The 18,090-nt window shown below is 36.3% G+C and overlaps 1 protein-coding gene across 5 annotated transcripts in view; it reads left to right on the forward strand.

Annotated features, from left to right (window-relative positions):
• HSPB11 (heat shock protein family B (small) member 11) overlaps positions 1-18,090 on the forward strand; it is a 35,675-nt gene that overhangs the window by 3,615 nt on the left and 13,970 nt on the right. For all 5 annotated transcript variants that reach the window (XM_040231096.1, XM_040231101.1, XM_040231098.1 and 2 more), the window contains exons 2-3: positions 9,438-9,508; positions 10,211-10,323. In XM_040231096.1, coding sequence (XP_040087030.1) covers positions 9,438-9,508; positions 10,211-10,323 — 184 coding nt within the window. The remainder of the gene's footprint in view (positions 1-9,437; positions 9,509-10,210; positions 10,324-18,090) is intronic.

The raw sequence follows: 18,090 nt of genomic DNA on the forward strand, positions 1-18,090 counted from the left end.
GTGCTAATTGTGTCATCTAGCATATTAGCTGACATCCCAGCTTTGTGTCCTCTGCAGCACTGATAAACAATTTTTTCATCCTTAATTAAGAAAAATGTTGAATGTGATAGAAGGATAGAGGTCTTCACAATTCATTCTGTTCCATTAATCATTATTTGAGTATAACCATTCTGAGAAGTAAATATCTACCTAAAGTACTGCCTATCACCCATCCTTGTTTATTCAGCTAGACCACAGGGTATCTTGAGATACCTGGTCTGAAGTTTGTTGAAATGTTCAGAAATATCTCTGATAGGTAGTAACTCTATCAAACAAACAAAAAGAAATATTTAAGTTTGATATAACTTTTGAATTAATGTTACTGTTGCTTTTAATTTTGCTACTTTCTTGTTTAGATTTTCAAAGCCATGCTTTAAATAACAATAAAATATAGTAATTTCAGAATTTTGTTGAAAATTAACATCCAAGTACCTCAATCTTTATTGCTAGGAATTTACCAGATTTCTTGTCCTCAAACTAAGGGTTAACAATGTTCATGCAAACCAGTTCCCTTGTACTCCACTGTTCATCGCAGCACTGTTTATAATAGCCAGGACATGGAAACAACCTAGATATTCATCAGCAGATGAATGGATAAGAAAGCTGTGGTACATATACACAATGGAGTATTACTCAGCCATTAAAAAGAATACATTTGAATCAATTCTAATGAGGTGGATGAAACTGGAGCCTATTATACAGAGTGAAGTAAGCAAGGAAGAAAAACACCAATACAATATACTAACACATATATATGGAATTTAGAAAGATGGTAATGATAACCCTGTATGCAGGACAGCAAAAGAGACACATGTATAGAAAGGACTTTTGGACTCTGTGGGAGAGGGAGAGGGTGGGATGATGTGGGAGAATGGCATTGAAACATGTATACTATCATGTAAGAAACGAATCGCCAGTCTATGTTCGATACAAGATACAGGATGCTTGGGGCTGGTGCACGGGGATGATCCAGAGAGATGATATGGGGTGGGAGGTGGGAGGGGGGTTCAGGATTGGGAACTCATGTACACCCATGGCGGATTCATGTCAATGTATGGCAAAACCAATATAGTATTGTAAAGCAAAGTAAAAATAAAAATTAAAAAAAAAACCAGTTCCCTGGTATCAATAGTATTAAAAGCTGTTATAAAATTGGCAAGAAAAAAGGAAAAATAAAAACATATTAGCATATATGCCTTTTTTCTTGACCAATCTTACCACAGTTTTTTAGCAATATCAATACTAGATTTTATCAATAGAGTTACAATAGAAAATGAACTTGGTGCCAATAAAAAAAAGCTAGGAAGAAATAGATAATTTTGTCAGAATATAAATTTCAAAATTGACTCAAGAAGGTATAGAAAGCCTGTTGAAATAATAAAAGAACTGTTGAAATAAGAAAAAATCTACACACAAACATTACTAGACTTATAGGACCCAATAACCTAGCAAACAGAAAAATAAGGGGAACTTTCTGACTTCCTTGTGTTAGGGGTATAGTCTAAATTCCAAATCCAGACATGGACTAAATAACAACAAAAACAGTTATAGGCAAGTTTCACTTAGAAATATATTTGCAAAATTTCTAAAAATACTAGCAAACTAAATCCAACTATGGATGAAAATACTAATGTTATACCTTGGCCATGTAGATAGATTTTATGCTACAAACTGGGGATTCTATAACATTAGAAAATCTTGATTTATCACATTAGCAACATATACAAACATCTATATGATCACTTTAGTAAATGTTAGAAGAGCATTTGATAAAATTCAGTGTTCATCTGTGTTTAAAAGAAAAAAACGAACAAACTAAAGGAATTTCTATAACCCAGTGAACAGTGTCTGACAGAAATCTTCAGTGAGCATCACATTTAATGGTGAAATGTTAGAAATATTCCTTGTATGGTAAAGAATAAGACTTCTAAAAAATAGTTTTTTTTTTAAGATCCCATTTATGTAATAATGGAAACCATAAGGTGTCTAAGAGTGAATCTTATAATAAAGGTGAAGATATGTTTGTAGGAAACTATATAGTTTAAGGACTTAAAAGAAGTCTTAATGAAAAGATATTCCAGATCCATGTATTTGAAAACTCATTATCATAAACATGTGTCTTCTCTCCAAATTAGCCTATAATGGAATTGAATCCACAGTAGATTGAATTCAATCTATAATGGATATAATCCACATCTCAAAAAATATTTTAATATAATTTAATAAAACTTTGTAATAATGTATAAAGGATAGAACCAAAAAAATTTGGTTTTAAATAACGGAAAATTTAAATAGGGGAATTTACCTGATGAGATACTAAGATTTTATTCTATCTTATACTGTCCTTTTACTTTCTTATTTAGAGTGTGTCTCTTGAAAAGAGTACTTGGTGGGTTTTTTTCCTTCAGTCTGATAATACAGTGTTTGATTTACTAACATTTAATGGAATAATCTGTGTATTTGTACTTAAATCTGTCTTCTGGTAATTTGTTTTCAATTTGTCCCATCTTCTTTTTTTCTTTTCTGCCTTTCAGATTTATCATATATTTTATGGTATTCCAACTTTTCTTCTCTGTTGACCTCCTTCCTATAACTCTTTATGTTTTTTTAAGTGGTTGTATTATCCTAATTCTAGGATTATAACATGTATCCTCACTATATTACTCTACTTTGAATTAATAGCCTATCAGTTCATGTTCAGCATTAGAACTTTACCAAAGTACTTTACAAAAAGTACAGCCTCATTTGTCTTTCTCTTTTGTGTTATTATTGTGTCTCTTACTTTCATCTGTTAAATTTCTACCAGTCCTTGATATTAGTTTTACTTCGGTCAGTAGTCTTATTTTTTGGCCCCACCACACAGCAGTGCGGGATCTTAATAACCTGACACACAGGGATCGAACCTGTGCCCCCTTGGGCCTTCCCTGGCAGTCCAGTGGTTAAGACTGTGCTTTCAGTGCAGGACATGGCTTTGATTCCTGGTCAAGGAGCTGAGATCCCACATTCTGTGTAGTACAGCCAAGAGATTTTTTTAAAAAAGGAAAAAGAATGTTTGAAAAAAGCACTGCACCCCCTACAGTGGAAGCATGGAGTCTTAACCACTGGACCACCGTGGAAGTCCCCTAGTCAGTAGTCTTTTAGAAATTTTAATAATATTCTTTATGTTAGAAATAAATATATTTACCATCTTTAGTGCTCTTCATTCCTTCCCACAGATCCAGAATTCAACTAGGAATTATCAAGTACTTCATTTAATATTTTTTGTACTGTGCGTCTGTGTGTGTGCTAAGTCGCTTCAGTTGTGTCCAACTCTTTGCATTGATAACAAATATTTTCACTTTTTGTCTTTATTTTGCTGTCACGTTTAGAGGATATTTTTATTGAAAATAAAATTATTTATTTTTTCATTCGGCACATCAAGGATGTCATTCCATTGTCTTTTGGCTTCCACTGGTAATGATGAGAAGTCAATTTTGATTCTTCTTGTTTTGCTGCATATAAGATGTTTCTTGCTTGACTGCTTTTAATTTTTTTCTCTTTCTTTAATTTTCAGCAGTCAACTAAGGTGTGCCTTGGTGGGATCTTCTTTGTATTTATCCAACTTATAGTTCACCGAACTTCCTGGATCTGTGGGTTTATGTCTTTCATAGATTTTAGATATTTTTCAGCCATATCACCTTAAATTATTCGTCTGTATTATCCTCTTTGTCTTCCTCTTCTGGGATTATAATTACATGTATTGATATTTCAGACTAGTTTGATATTGTTTCACAGGTGCATGGTGCTCTGTTTTGTTTTCAGCTTCCCCCTACTCTGTTTCATATTGGATTATTTCTATTGACCTGTCTTTTAAAGTTCACTGACCTTTTCTTGTGTTGTGTCTAATATGATGTTAAACCCATCAAGTGAATTCTTTATTTCACATATGGTATTTTTTCAGTCCTGGAATTTTAATAGTTTACATTTCTCTGTTAATTCCCTTTCTTTTGTCTATCTTATCACTGAATTCGCTAGTCAGTTTATAATTCCAGCACCTGGGTCATCTATAGATCTGCTTCAAATGACTTTTTTTTTTGCTAAGTTTTGTTTTTTAGAAGAGGTTTTATTTTTTAATTTTTATTGAAGTATAGTTGATTTACAGAATTATTTTAATCTCAGGATAGCATAGTGGTTCAATATTTTTATAGATTATAAGTTATAACTCCATTGAAAGTTATTAAAAAATAATGGCTATAATTCCCTGTGCTATTCAAGTGACTTTGTGTGTTTGACACTGTGCTTAAGAACAATAGATACTGAAGTAGATGGGTTTTTTCCCAGAAAGAACACAACATTTTCTTTGTCTAATAGCTAGGATAAGAGATCACTTCAGTCCAACTAAGGGTAAAGTTGTAGTTTTATTTTAATAGTTGCAGCTCATCTCTGATTTCACATATTTGAGAGTGAGATCAGTTCCTTCCTTCATCAGAGCTTAATCTAAGTACCCAAGACCATAGAAACCTTTTTTTGCTTTTTAGCTCACGCCCAGTTTCCTGTGAAACTCCACTGAGGGGTTGATTTCCTTGATCCTATTTTGAGTTGAGCTGGGTGGGGACTGGGATGCTCAGTTGCACTTCAACTCTGCTACACATAACAACGTGGGTAAATCTCAGACACATTATGATGAGTGAAAGAAGCCAGATATAAGTGAGTACCAACTGTATGGTTCCATTTACATGATATTAAGGTTAAATTTATTGTGTGAGAGATAACGACCATGCTACCTTTGGGAAGGAGAAAGGGGTAGTGACTAGGAGGGGGCATCAGAAGGGCCTGTCTCAAGTGCTGGTGACACTCTGTTCCTTTATCTGGGTGGTGGTTAACTGGGTGTGTACACCTTGTGAAAATCTATTGGACCATATACTTAGGATTTGTAATCTCTTCTGTATGTATGTAAAAACCATAATCACAGAAAACTAGTCAGTCTAATCACACTAGGACCACAGCCTTGTCTACCTCAGTGAAACTAAGCCATGTCCTATGGGGCCACCGAAGATGGGCGGGTCATGGTGGACACGTCTCACAGAATGTGGTCCACTGGAGTAGGGAATGGCAAACCACTTAAGTACTCTTGCCTTGAGAACCCCATGAACAGTATGAAAAGGCAAAATGATAGGATACTGAAAGAGGAACTCCCCAGGTCAGTAGGTGCCCAGTATGCTACTGGAGATCAGTGGAGAAATAACTCCAGAAAGAATGAAAGGATGAAGCCAAAGCAAAAACAATACCGAGTTGTGGATGTGACTGGCAATAGAAGCAAGGTCCAACGCTGTCAAGAGCAATATTGCATAGGAACCTGGAATGTCAGGTCCATGAATCAAGGCAAATTGGAAGTGGTCAAACAGGAGATGGCAAGAGTGAACGTCGACATTCTAGGAATCAGTGAACTAAAATGGGCTGGAATGGGTGAATTAACTCAGATGACCATTATGTCTACTACTGTGGGCAGGAATCCCTCAGAAGAAATGGAGTAGCCATCATGGTCAACAAAAGAGTCCAAAATGCAGTACTTGGATGCAATCTCAAAAACGACAGAATGATCTCTGTTTGTTTTCAAGGCAAACCATTCAGTATCATGGTAATCCAATTCTATGCCCCAACCAGTAACGCTGAAGAAGCTGAACGGTTCTATGAAGACCTACAAGACCTTTTAGAACTAACACCCAAAAAAGATGTCCTTTCATTACAGGGGACTGGAATGCAGAAGTAGGAAGTCAAGAAACACCTGAGCTAACAGGCAAACTTGGCCTTGGAATACAGAATGAAGCAGGGCAAAGACTAATAGAGTTTTGCCAAGAAAATGCACTGGTCAGAGCAAACACCCTCTTCCAACAACACAAGAGAAGACTCTACACATGGACCTCACCAGATGGTCAACAGTGAAATCAGATTGATTATATTCTTTGCAGCCAAAGATGGAGAAGCTCTATACAGTCAACAAAAACAAGACCAGGAGCTGACTGTGGCTCAGATCATGAACTCCTTATTGCCAAATTCAGACTTAAATTGAAGAAAGTAGGGAAAACCACTAGACCATTCAGGTATGACCTAAATCAAATCCCTTATGATTATACAGTGGAAGTGAGAAATAGATTTAAGGGACTAGATCTGATAGAGTGCCTGATGAACTATGGACAGAGGTTTGTGACATTGTACAGGAGATGGATCAAGACCATCCCCATGGAAAAGAAATGCAAAAAAGCAAAATGGCTGGCTGAGGAGGTAAGAGAAGTGAAAAGCAAAGGAGAAAAGGAAAGATATAAGCATCTGAATACAGAGTTCCAAAGAATAGCAAGAAGAGATGAGAAAGCCTTCCTCAGTGATCAGTGCAAAGAAATAGAGGAAAACAACAGAATGGGAAAGACGAGATCTCTTCAAGAGAATTAGAGATACCATTTCATGCAAAGATGGGCTCGATAAAGGACAGAAATGGTATGGACCTAACAGAAGCAGAATGTTAAGAAGAGGTGGCAAGAATACACAGAAGAACTGTACAAAAAAGATCTTCATGACCAAGATAATCAGGATGGTGTGATCACTCACCTAGAGCCAGACATCCTGGAATGTGAAGTCAAGTGGACCTTAGAAAGCATCACTATGAACAAAGCTAGTGGAGGTGATGGCATTCCAGTTGAGCTATTTCAAATGCTGAAAGATGATGCTGTGAAAGTGCTGCACTCAATATGCCAGCAAATTTGGAAAACTCAGCAGTGGCCACAGGACTGGAAAAGGTCAGTTTTCATTCCAGTCCGAAAGAAAGGCAATGCCAAAGAATGCTCAAACTACCGCACAGTTGCACTCATCTCACACGCTAGTAAAGTAGTGCTCAAAATTCTCCAAGCCAGGCTTCAGCAATACGTGAACCATGAACTTCCAGATGTTCAAGCTGGTTTTAGAAAAGGCAGAGGAACCAGAGATCAAATTGCCAACATCCGCTGGATCATGGAAAAAGCAAGAGAGTCCCAGAAAAACATCTATTTCTGCTTTACTAACTATGCCAAAGCCTTTGTGTGGATCACAATAAACTGTGGCAAATTCTGAAAGAGATGGGAATACCAGACCACCTGACCTGCCTCTTGAGAAACCTATATACAGGTCAGGAAGCAACAGTTAGAACTGGACATGGAACAATAGACTGGTTCCAAATAGGAAAAGGAGTACGTCAAGGCTGTATATTGTCCCCCTGCTTATTTAACTTCTATGCAGAGTACATCATAAGAAACACTGGGCTGGAAGAAGCATGAACTGGAATCAAGATTGCCAGGAGAAATATCAAAAACCTCAGATATGCAGATGACAGCAGCCTTACGGCAGAAATTGAAGAGGAACTAAAGAGCCTCTTGATGAAAGTGAAAGAGGAGAGTGAAAAAGTTGGCTTAAAGCTTAACATTCAGAAAATGAAGATCATGGCATCTGGTCCCATCACTTCATGTGAAATAGATGGGGAAACAGTGGAAACAGTGTCAGACTATTTTTGGGGGGCTCCAGAATCACTGCAGATGGTGACTGCAGCCATGAAATTAAAAGACGCTTACTCCTTGGAAGAAAAGTTATGACCAACCTAGATAGTATATTCAAAAGCAGAGACATTACTTTGCTGACTAAGGTCCGTCTAGTCAAGGCTATGGTTTTTCCTGTGGTCATGTATGAATGTGAGAGCTGGACTGTGAAGAAAGCTGAGCGCCGAAGAATTGATGCTTTTGAACTGTGGTGTTGGAGAAGACTCTTGAGAGTCCCTTGGACTGCAAGGAGGTCAGCCCTGGGATTTCTTTGGAAGGAATGATGCTAAGGCTGAAACTCCGTACTTTGGCCACCTCATGCAAAGAGTTGACTCATTGGAAAAGACTCTGATGCTGGGAGGGATTGGGGGCAGGAGGAGAAGGGGACGATAGAGGATGAGATGGCTGGATGGCATCACTGACTCGATGGATGTGAGTCTGAGTGAACTCCGGGAGTTGGTGATGGACAGGGAGGCCTGGCGTGCTGCGATTCATGGGGTCACAAAGAGTCGGACACGACTGAGTGACTGAACTGAACTGAACTGTATATATGTTGTAGTTCAAAAACAAAGAAGGTGTTTATGATGGAGGAGGAGCTCTTGCGCGCACACACACAAAAATGTTAAAAAGAAAAATCAAGCTATAGTATAGAAGATATTTGTAATGCTATAGCAAAGTATTTGTATCCAGGATATTTTTTTTTCTACAAATCAAAAGGAAAAGGGCAGAAGGAAAAATAGAAATCCAATAGAAAATGAGCAAAGATAAGAAAAAGCAAATAAGAGGCCTGAGTGGCCCGTGAAAATGAAAAGGTATTCAACTTCATTAGTAATCATGGAAATACGAGTTAAAACCGTATTGAGATACCATTTCACATCAACGAGATTGACCAAAACTGTCTAACAATACCAAGTTGGTGAGAATATGAGGGAGCAGAAACTTTCATATACCGCAAATGATACTGTATTAGATTTAGAGATCAAATCATCAGTTTTTGACTTGGAGATTATACTAATTATAAATTCAACAATTTTACTTCTACAAAGAAAAATACAATTTATTATAAAGATTTTCTCCCAGATGTGCCTATGGATACATGCACAAAGATGTACGTTATAAATTTGTTTATAATAGCAAAGAATTGGAAACAGAACTAAATAACCATCATTAGAGAAATGGAGAAATATAGCAGTTAAAATGAATAAAGTAGATTACATCAACATAATAAAATCTTGAATACATAATATTGAATGAACAAAGCAAGTAGCAAGTATACACCATGAAAGCATCTAAGTGTTAAAATAGTCCATACTGATGTATGCTCAGTTGCTCAGCCATGTCTCACTCTTTTGACCCCAGTACTGTAGTCCACCAGGCTTCTCTGTCCATGGAATTTTCCAGGCAAGAATACTGGAGTGGGTTGCCATTTCCTCCTGTAGGGGATCTTCTTGACCATATATGGTAAAAGTATAAAAATAATAGTCAGGGACTGCCTTGGCGATCCAGTGGTTAAATTCCACACTTCATGGGAAATTAAGATACTGCGTGCCACACAGCATGGCCAATAAATAAATAAATAAATAGTCGGGAAGAATATTCCCCCAATTTCAGAATAGCTATTACCACTGGGCAAGGAAAGGAATAAGGACAAAAAAAGTACATATGGCAAAACGTTAACATTGATTAAATCTGGGAAGTTGGTATATAGTTATTTAATATATGTAATATTCACTGTACCCTCTTGTTTATTTGAAATAGGTTTTTTTTTGTTTTAAGTTAGATACTTGGGCCAACATGTGAAGTATATTGGAAGCCTTTTTCTCTTTTCCAAACACTATTCATCTTTTTAATTCTTTACAGATACAGCTTTTGTTGTCACTTTGCATCTATATATTGCTTTGTATCCTATCACCAGCAGATCAAGTAGGAAGGTAAGTTTTGATGTAATCTCCTCTGGTCTTCCTTCTGTCTTACCCTCCAGGGTTCATGGAAGAGCTCAACAATATCTTTTCAATATGCTTTTTTATCAAACTTCAAATATTACTCTCCAACAGAAATGTCTTTAAGTTCATCAACCAAGTGACTGATTTAGAATTTAATAATAAGTGAAAAGTTGCCTTCTCTCTTATTTCACATTTCTGCTAAAAAAATTATGATAGGTATTTTTTAAGATTTAAATAATGTTGCTTACTACTTCAGTTGATACTTGTATGGATAAATAGGTACAAAGTCTATTTTTATGCTTTGCATTTTTTAAATTTCAGAAATATAATAATAGAAATACTTTTTAAAAACTTAACTTACCAAGTCATGTTATTCTAGCTTATTAACTGTTTCCAGATATTTATTGAGGATTTTTAATTCTAGAAGCAGAAAAATTAAGTCAGTGTCAGGGACTTGTTTTGTGAAGTAGAGTATTGGAAATACTCATATCTTACAGATTATCCCTGGGAGAAGTCAGAAGTTTACTTACGTAAATAAACATGCTAGAGTCCCTCCCACTGGTTGAATAACTTGGTTGTTAAGCTGTGTGCTAGGCAACAGACTTTCTGTCTCTTCCTTTTCTCAGATGAAGTTCAGAGAGTAAAAAAGTTATTTTTGTTGTTATCATTTTGTTACTGTTTTAATTGCAGATTAAACACTTTAAGATGAGAAAAGTTGATCTTTGTTTGAGCTCTGAAGGGACTGAAGTTATTTTAGCTACATCAAGTGATGAAAAACACCCACCTGAAAATATGATTGATGGGTAAGAGTTACTCTTTTTTCTTCGTTAAAGTCTTAACATTAGGTCAGTGAATGCTATGAGTACTGAGATTACGTATTTTACAACAACTAGCACTGTTAAGCATAGTTTAATAAATGTTTGGTGAACTGAATTACTTGATTACCCACTTTAGTACAATCCTGGAGCTAATTCAGTTGCGTATATTTAAGTTTTTTATTATTTTCTTTATAATTCCTAAACTGAACTTTTTCTGAAAATATATTTAAAATGTGGTCTGTCAAGGCAAAATTTCAAACAACTACCTCATTTTTTGGAAGTATACATTTTAATATATGATTTTATTCCAAATTTTTATTGGTAAATAAGAATGTAAACATTACAACTTCCTATCTACTGCCTGTTTTCTTTCTAGTCTAAGCAATTTTTGCTGAACTGAATGCTTCACTTCTTGCTATCCACCTGCATTTTTCAGTTCTTAGCTTCTTGATATAATTCCAGTTATCACTCTTTACTGTGCTAGAACTTATTCTAGATAGAGACAGATATCATTCTCAGACTTTTAAGTTCTAAGAAAAAAGTAAATGGTTAATGGAAGAACTCCTTTAAAAAAAACAAAACTGAGGTATATAGAACTTCCCTCATGGTCCAGGAGTTATTACTCCTTGCTTCCCTATAGGAGCCGAGAGTTTGATCCCTAGTTGGGGAACTAAGACCCCACATGTCACTTGGTGCAGCAAAAAACACAAATTTTTTATTTTAATTGAGGTATAATTGATTTACAGTATCATGTAAGTTCAGGTGTACAGTGTAGTGATTCACAATTTTAAAGGTTATATTCATGTATAGTTATTGTAAAATATTGGCTATAATTGCCGTGTTACACAATATATCCTTCAGTTCAGTTCAGTTCAGTTGCTCAGCCGTGTCTGACTCTTTGTGACCCCATGAACCAGAGCACGCCAGGCCTCCCTGTCCATCACCAACTCCTGGAGTCCACCCAAGGCCATGTCCATCAAGTTGATGTTGCCATCCAACCATCTCATCCTCTGTTGTCCCCTTCTCCTCCTGCCCTCAATCTTTCTCAGCATCAGGGTCTTTTCCAATGAGTCAACTCTTCGCATCAGGTGGCCAAAATATTGGAGTTTCAGCCTCAACATCAGTCCTTCCAAAGAACACCCAGGACTGCTCTCCTTTAGAATGGACTGGTTAGATCTCCTTGCAGTCCAAGGGACTCTCAAGAGTCTTCTCCAACACCACAGTACGAAAGCTTAATTCTTTGGCGCTCAGCTTTCTTTGGAACTTATTTATTTTATTCATAGTAGTTTGTACCTCTTAGTCCCTACCCTATCTTACCCTCTCCCCACCAATTTGTTCTCTTTATCTGTACATCTCTTTCTTTTTTGTTGTATTCACTAGTTTGTTTTATTTTTTAGATTCCACATGTAAGAGGTTCACAATATTTGTCTTTCTCTGACTTATTTCACTAAGCAAATAACCTCCAAGTCCATCCAGAAAGAACTCCTTTTTTAATAGTTCTGACTACTTTATTACCCTCTTGAGTTCTTTTTCTTGGTATTTATACAGTGATCTGAGTTTGACTCATAGAATCATATAATTTTAGAGCTGGAAGAAATTATGTGTTCATCTTATCTAAACCTTTTATTTAGACTTGTGGTAAGAGAGGTACTAGTTCTAACTATTGAAAGCAGAGCCAGTTGTAACATAGATCTTGTGGCTGTTTGTGTTCTATTGTGAAGTCCATGTATCTGGATAAAATTCTAGTAAATGGGCCTGTTCTTTAAGCCCAGTTGTTATCTCCTCTCTGACATCTGTCCCTTCCTTAAGGTAGGCTGCTTTACCTTTTTGTTTGGCTCCAGTAGCATTTGATATTTGCCTCTATTACCTTATTTATTCTTTTGTTGTAAAATTATTTATTTTTAATGTACCACTCCTATCACAACTGGAAGTTTCTAGAAATCATGACACTATGACTTCTTCATCTTTGACTCCACAGTGTCTTAAAATATTTGTTGAGTAGCTTGTGAATCTGGAGAAGGCAATGGCACCCCACTCCAGTACTCTTGTCTGGAAAATCCCATAGATGGAGGAGCCTGGTGGGCTATAGTCCATGGGGTCACTAAGAGTCAGACACGACTGAGTGACTTCACTTTCACTTTTCACTTTCATGCATTGGAGAAGGAAATGGCAACCCACTCCAGTGTTCTTGCCTGGAGAATCCCAAGGACAGGGGAGCCTGGTGGGCTGCCGTCTATGGGGTTGCACAGAGTCGGACACGACTGGAGTGACTTAGCAGCAGCAGCAGCTTGTGAATTAGATCATCAAAGATTAGTCATACATACAGTCACACATACTTACATATATGCATCTGTTAATGTACATTTGCATAGAGCTTTATAGTTTCATGGATGTTATGCTATTTGACCCTCACAGTAAGCTTGGGAAATAAGAGGCCAAAAAAAATCTTTTTTTTCAACCTCATTATAAAGACAACAAAAAGATGACTAGAGGTAAAATGATTTTCTCAAAATCGCACAGATAAGCAAGTGGCAGAATCAAAACTAACACTCATGTCTTCTAACTCCCAATTTCTCAGACTTAAGGTTTGAATAAAAAACTTAATATACTTGCCTCTAATACTTAATCGGCCTTAAAAAAAAGATATAAATGTGGAAACTGCTATGAGGGTCACAGACCTATAGAAATTTACCTTAAGTTGTTTGCCAGAAATGACGATCTTCCTAAAAATACTTCTTGTCTTTGACTGGAGATAAATCACATTTCCAAGTTAATATTAATTTACCTTACACTTTTTTGTGACCTACCTTTCTTGGGAGTATGTCTGTAGATCATTTAGATTGGCTGTTACACATAATGGATAATATATAGTATAGCTTTATCAGCCCATGCTAATGAATAAGTATGTAATATTTTTTAGATTAGGCAGAACTCCTTAGTATAGCAGAGTTTTCCCGAGAGAACTCACTGGTCATAGCAAACATGCTTTTCCAACAGTACAAGAGTTGATTCTACATATGGACATCACCAGATGGTCAATACTGAAATCAATTGATTATATTCTTTGCAGCTGAAGATGGAGAAGCTCTATACAGTCAGCAAAAACAAGACTGGGCGCTGACTGTGGCTCAGATCATGAACTCCTTATTGCCAAATTCAGACTTAAATTGAAGAAAGTAGGGAAAACCACTAGACCATTCAGGTATAACCTAAATCAAATCCCTTGAGATTATACAGTGGAAGTGACAAACAGATTCAAGGGATTAGATATGATAGAGTGCCTGAAGAACTGTAGACAGAGGTTCGTGACATTGTACAGGAGGCAGTGATCAAGACCATCCCCAAGAAAAAGAAATGCAAAAAGGCAAAATGGGTGTCTGAGGAGACCTTACAAATAACTGAGAAAAGAAGAGAAGCTAAAGGAAAGATATACCCATCTGAATGCAGAGTGCCAAAGAATAGCAAAGAGATAAAAAATCCTTCCTCAGTGATCAGTGCAAAGAAATAGAGGAAAACAACAGAATGGGAAAGACTAGAGAATCTTCAAGAAAATTAGAGATACCAAAGGAACATTTCATGCAAAGATGGGTACAGTGAAGGACAGAAATGGTATGGACCTAACAGAAGCAGAAGATCACTCACCTAGAGCCAGACATCCTGGAGTCTGAAGTCAAGTGGGCCTTAGGAAGCATCACTATAACAAAGCTAGTGGAGGTGATGGAATTCCAATTTAGATATTTCAAATCCTAAAAGATGATGCTGTTAAAGTGCTGCACTTAGTATGCCAGCAAATTTGAAAAACTCAGCAGTGGCACAGGGATGGAACAGGTCAGTTTTCACTCCAATCCCAAAGAAAGGCAATGCCAAAGAATGTTCAAACTACCGCACAATTGCACTTATCTGACATACTAGCAAAGTAGTGCTCAAAATTCCCCAAGCCAGGCTTCAACAGTAGGTGAACCGAGAACTTCCAGATGTTCAAACTGCATTTTGAAAAGGCAGAGGAACCAGAGATCAAATTGCTAACATCTGCTGGATCATTAAAAAAGCAAGAGAGTTCCAGAAAAACATCTATTTCTGCTTTATTGACTACACCAAGGCCTTTGACTGAGTAGATCACAACAAACTGTGGAAAATTCTTCAAGAGATGGGAATACCAGACCACCTTACCGCCCTCCTGAGAAGTCTGTATGCAGATCAAGAAGCAACAGTTAGAACTGGACATGGAACAACAGACTGGTTCCAAATTAGGAAAGGAGCACATCAAGGCTATATATTGTCACCCTGCTTATTTAACTTATATGCAGAGTACATCATGTGAAATGCCAGGCTGCAAGAAGCACAAGACAGAAACAAGATTGCCAGGAGAGGTATCAATAACCGTAGATATGCAGATGACACCATCCTTTGGCAGAAAGTGAAGAAGAACTAAAGAGCCTCTTGATGAAAGTGAAAGAAGTGAGTGAAAAAGTTGGCTTAAAACTCAACATTCAAAAAACTAAGATCATGGCATCCAGTCCCACTACTTCATGGCAGATAGATGGGGAAACAATGGTAACAGTGACAGACTTTATTTTCCTGGGCCCCAGAATCACTGCAGATGGTGACTACGGCCATGAAATTAAAAGACACTAGCTGCTCCTTGGAACAAAAGCTATGACAAACCTAGACAGCATATTAAAAAGCAGAGACATTACTTTGCTGACAAAGGTCTGTCTAGTCAAAGCTATGGTTTTTCCAGTAATTATGGATGTGAGAGTTGGACCATAAAGAAAGCTGGGTGTGGAATTGATGCTTTTGAACTGTGGTGTTGGAGAAGACTCTTGAGAGTCCCTTGGACTGCAAGGAGATCCAACCAGTCCATCCTAAAGGAAATCAACCCTGAATATTCATTGGAAGGACTGATGTTGAGGCTGAAACTCCAGTACTTTGGCCACCTGATGTGAAGAGCTGACTCATTTGAAAAGACCCTGATGCTGAGAAAGACTGAGCACAGGAGGATAAGGGGATGACAGAGGATGAGTTGGTTGGATGGCATCACCGACCCGATGGAGATGAGTTTGAGCAAGTTGTAGGACTTGGTGATGGACTTGGAAGCCTGGCATGCTGCAGTCCATGGGGTCACAGAGTCGGACATGACTGAGCAACTGAACTAAACTAATAGAAAACTATATGGAATAAAGTAGTTACTGACCTGATATCTGAACAGAGCATATCAGAAACTTAATTCATATCCATTTCTAACAAATACAGATAGACTCTATATGGTAGATACTAAAATTTATTATCTGCTCATAAGTTGATTTATCCAAATGGAAGTAACCATAGAGTTATTTGGAGAAAACAATACTGTAAATTTGCCCCTAATGGACAGTGTCCCCAATTCTTAATTTCCCAGAAATAGTTTTTAAAAGTGATTATATTTCTACTTCCTCTTGGCTCTTTTTTTGGCGCTTGGTATTTAACATGTCAATGAAAAGGAGAAAAATTCTACACAAGAAACAAATGAGTTAAGAAAAAGTAGGAGAGAGAATTGGTTCCTTTGGCATAATGTAGAAGAATGGTAGATTTGCAGTTAAAATTCCTGAGTAAGTAAGTGAACTGTGTGTGTTACTTTGGACTAAGAATATGTTATTCTTTAAGCCTCAGTTTCCTGGTGTGAAAAATGGGGCTAATAACACTTTCCCTGACTCAGAATTGTGAAAAAAATTCCATGACTTTTTTCTTACTATCACATAGAGATAATAGATGTTGAATAGTCAATAGCCATAAGGCCTTATTTTAAAGGATACTACTATTTTAAAGACATCATTATACTTAATTATGGTGATTCAGTTATATGTTATTTTAAAATCCAAGTGCATCTCTGTATATCTTTGATATTATTATATTGATCATGTTCATTAAAAGCACCCAAGAGAAAGCATAGGGCAAGTAAAAATTATTTACTTAAATGAATAAAATTTTAAACCATTTAAATGTAAATAAAAATAAATTGTAAAATATTAAACATAGTATAAAAAAATAAAGAACTGTGAGTTAGGAGACCCCAATTCTATTCTTTTTTGTAATAGCTTTATTGACATATTATTTTCATACCATAAAATTCACCCATTTAGGATATACAATTCAGTGGCTTCCAACATATTCAGAATTATGCAGCCGTCTGCACAATCCATTTTAGAACATTTCAGCATCCCAAAAGAAAACCTCATACCCCTTCACAACCACCCCCTCTCCCCACCAACCCTAGGCAACCACTAGTCTACTTTTGTCTCTGTAGACTTGCTTATACAGACATTTCATGTCAATGGAATAATACATATATGTTCTTTGGATTCACAGTTAAGGTGTTGGAGATTTTTAACACCTTTCAGGAATGAAAGAGCAGGTAGACAAAAAAAATTAGTAAAAATTAAATGATCCACATAACATTATTGGTTACCTTGACTTATGCATTTATATAATCAGCAATGATACTTGTATATTGAACATTCACTGAAATGAACCGAGCCGTTAAATAAATCTCAATAAATTTCAAAATACTGAAATCTCAAAGAATATATTCTCCCCCAAAATGGTAGTTATGTGAGGTGATGTATGTGTTAACTAACTTTATTGGGTAATCATTTTGCAGTATATGTGTTATATTAAATCATAGTGTTTGTTCGGGCTCCCCTTGTGGTTCAGCTGGTAAAGAATCCTCCTGCAATGCAGGAAACCTGGGTTCAATCCCAGGTCTGGGAAGATCCCCTGGAGAAGGGATAGGCTACCCACTCCAGTATTCTAGCCTAGAGAATTCCATGGACTATGCAGTCCATGGGGTTGCAAAGAGTCAGACACGACTGAGCGACTTTCACACACAGTGTTTGTACTCCTTAAAGTTACATAATGTTACATGTCAATTACATCTCAGTTAAGCTGAGAAGGAAAAGAATATGTTCTCTGACCATTATGTAATTAAATTAGAAATAAATAACAGAAAGGCATCTGGATACACCCAAAACTTAGAAATTAAACATGGCACTTCAAAATAACCAGTGGGTCAAAGAAGAAATCACAAGGGATACTAGAAAATATTTATAACTGAATGATAATGAAAAATGTATACATAGCCACATTTGTGGGATATAGTTAATGCATTAAAGGAAGGTAATAGCATAAATACTTAAAATGGAGAATATTTTAAAAACCAATAACTTCTACCTTAGGAAGCTAGGTAACAAAGAGAAAATTATACCAAAAGAAAATAGAAGACAAAAATAACAAAGATGAGAGCAGAAATCAATGAAATAGAAAATAGACAACTAGAAAAAATTATCAAAGCCAGAAGTTCATTATGTGAAAAAATTAATGAAAGGTATAAACCTCTAGCAAGGTTGACTAAAATAGAAAGAAAAAATGCAATTACCAGTATCAGAATTGAAACAATCATTAGAGATTCTAAAAGAATAGTAAGTCAATATCAAGAACAAATTTAGGCTAATAAACTTGACAACTTAGATGAAATGGACAGATTCTTTGAAAAACTCTGGCTATAAAAATGACATAAGATGAAATTTAGAAATCTGAATAGCTTATATCAGTTACATAAATTAAAATATATAAAATATTTAGAGAGAAAATAGTACCAATATTCCATAAATTCTTTCAAAAACAGAGGAGGGAAACATTTTCAAAATTGTTTTATGAGAACAATTATAAACCTGATCCCAAAACCTTACAAAGACATTACAAGAAAGTACAATTAAA

This window comes from Oryx dammah, unplaced genomic scaffold (genome assembly GCF_014754425.2).
Source record: "Oryx dammah isolate SB20612 unplaced genomic scaffold, SCBI_Odam_1.1 HiC_scaffold_28, whole genome shotgun sequence".
Classification (NCBI taxonomy): domain Eukaryota; kingdom Metazoa; phylum Chordata; class Mammalia; order Artiodactyla; family Bovidae; genus Oryx; species Oryx dammah.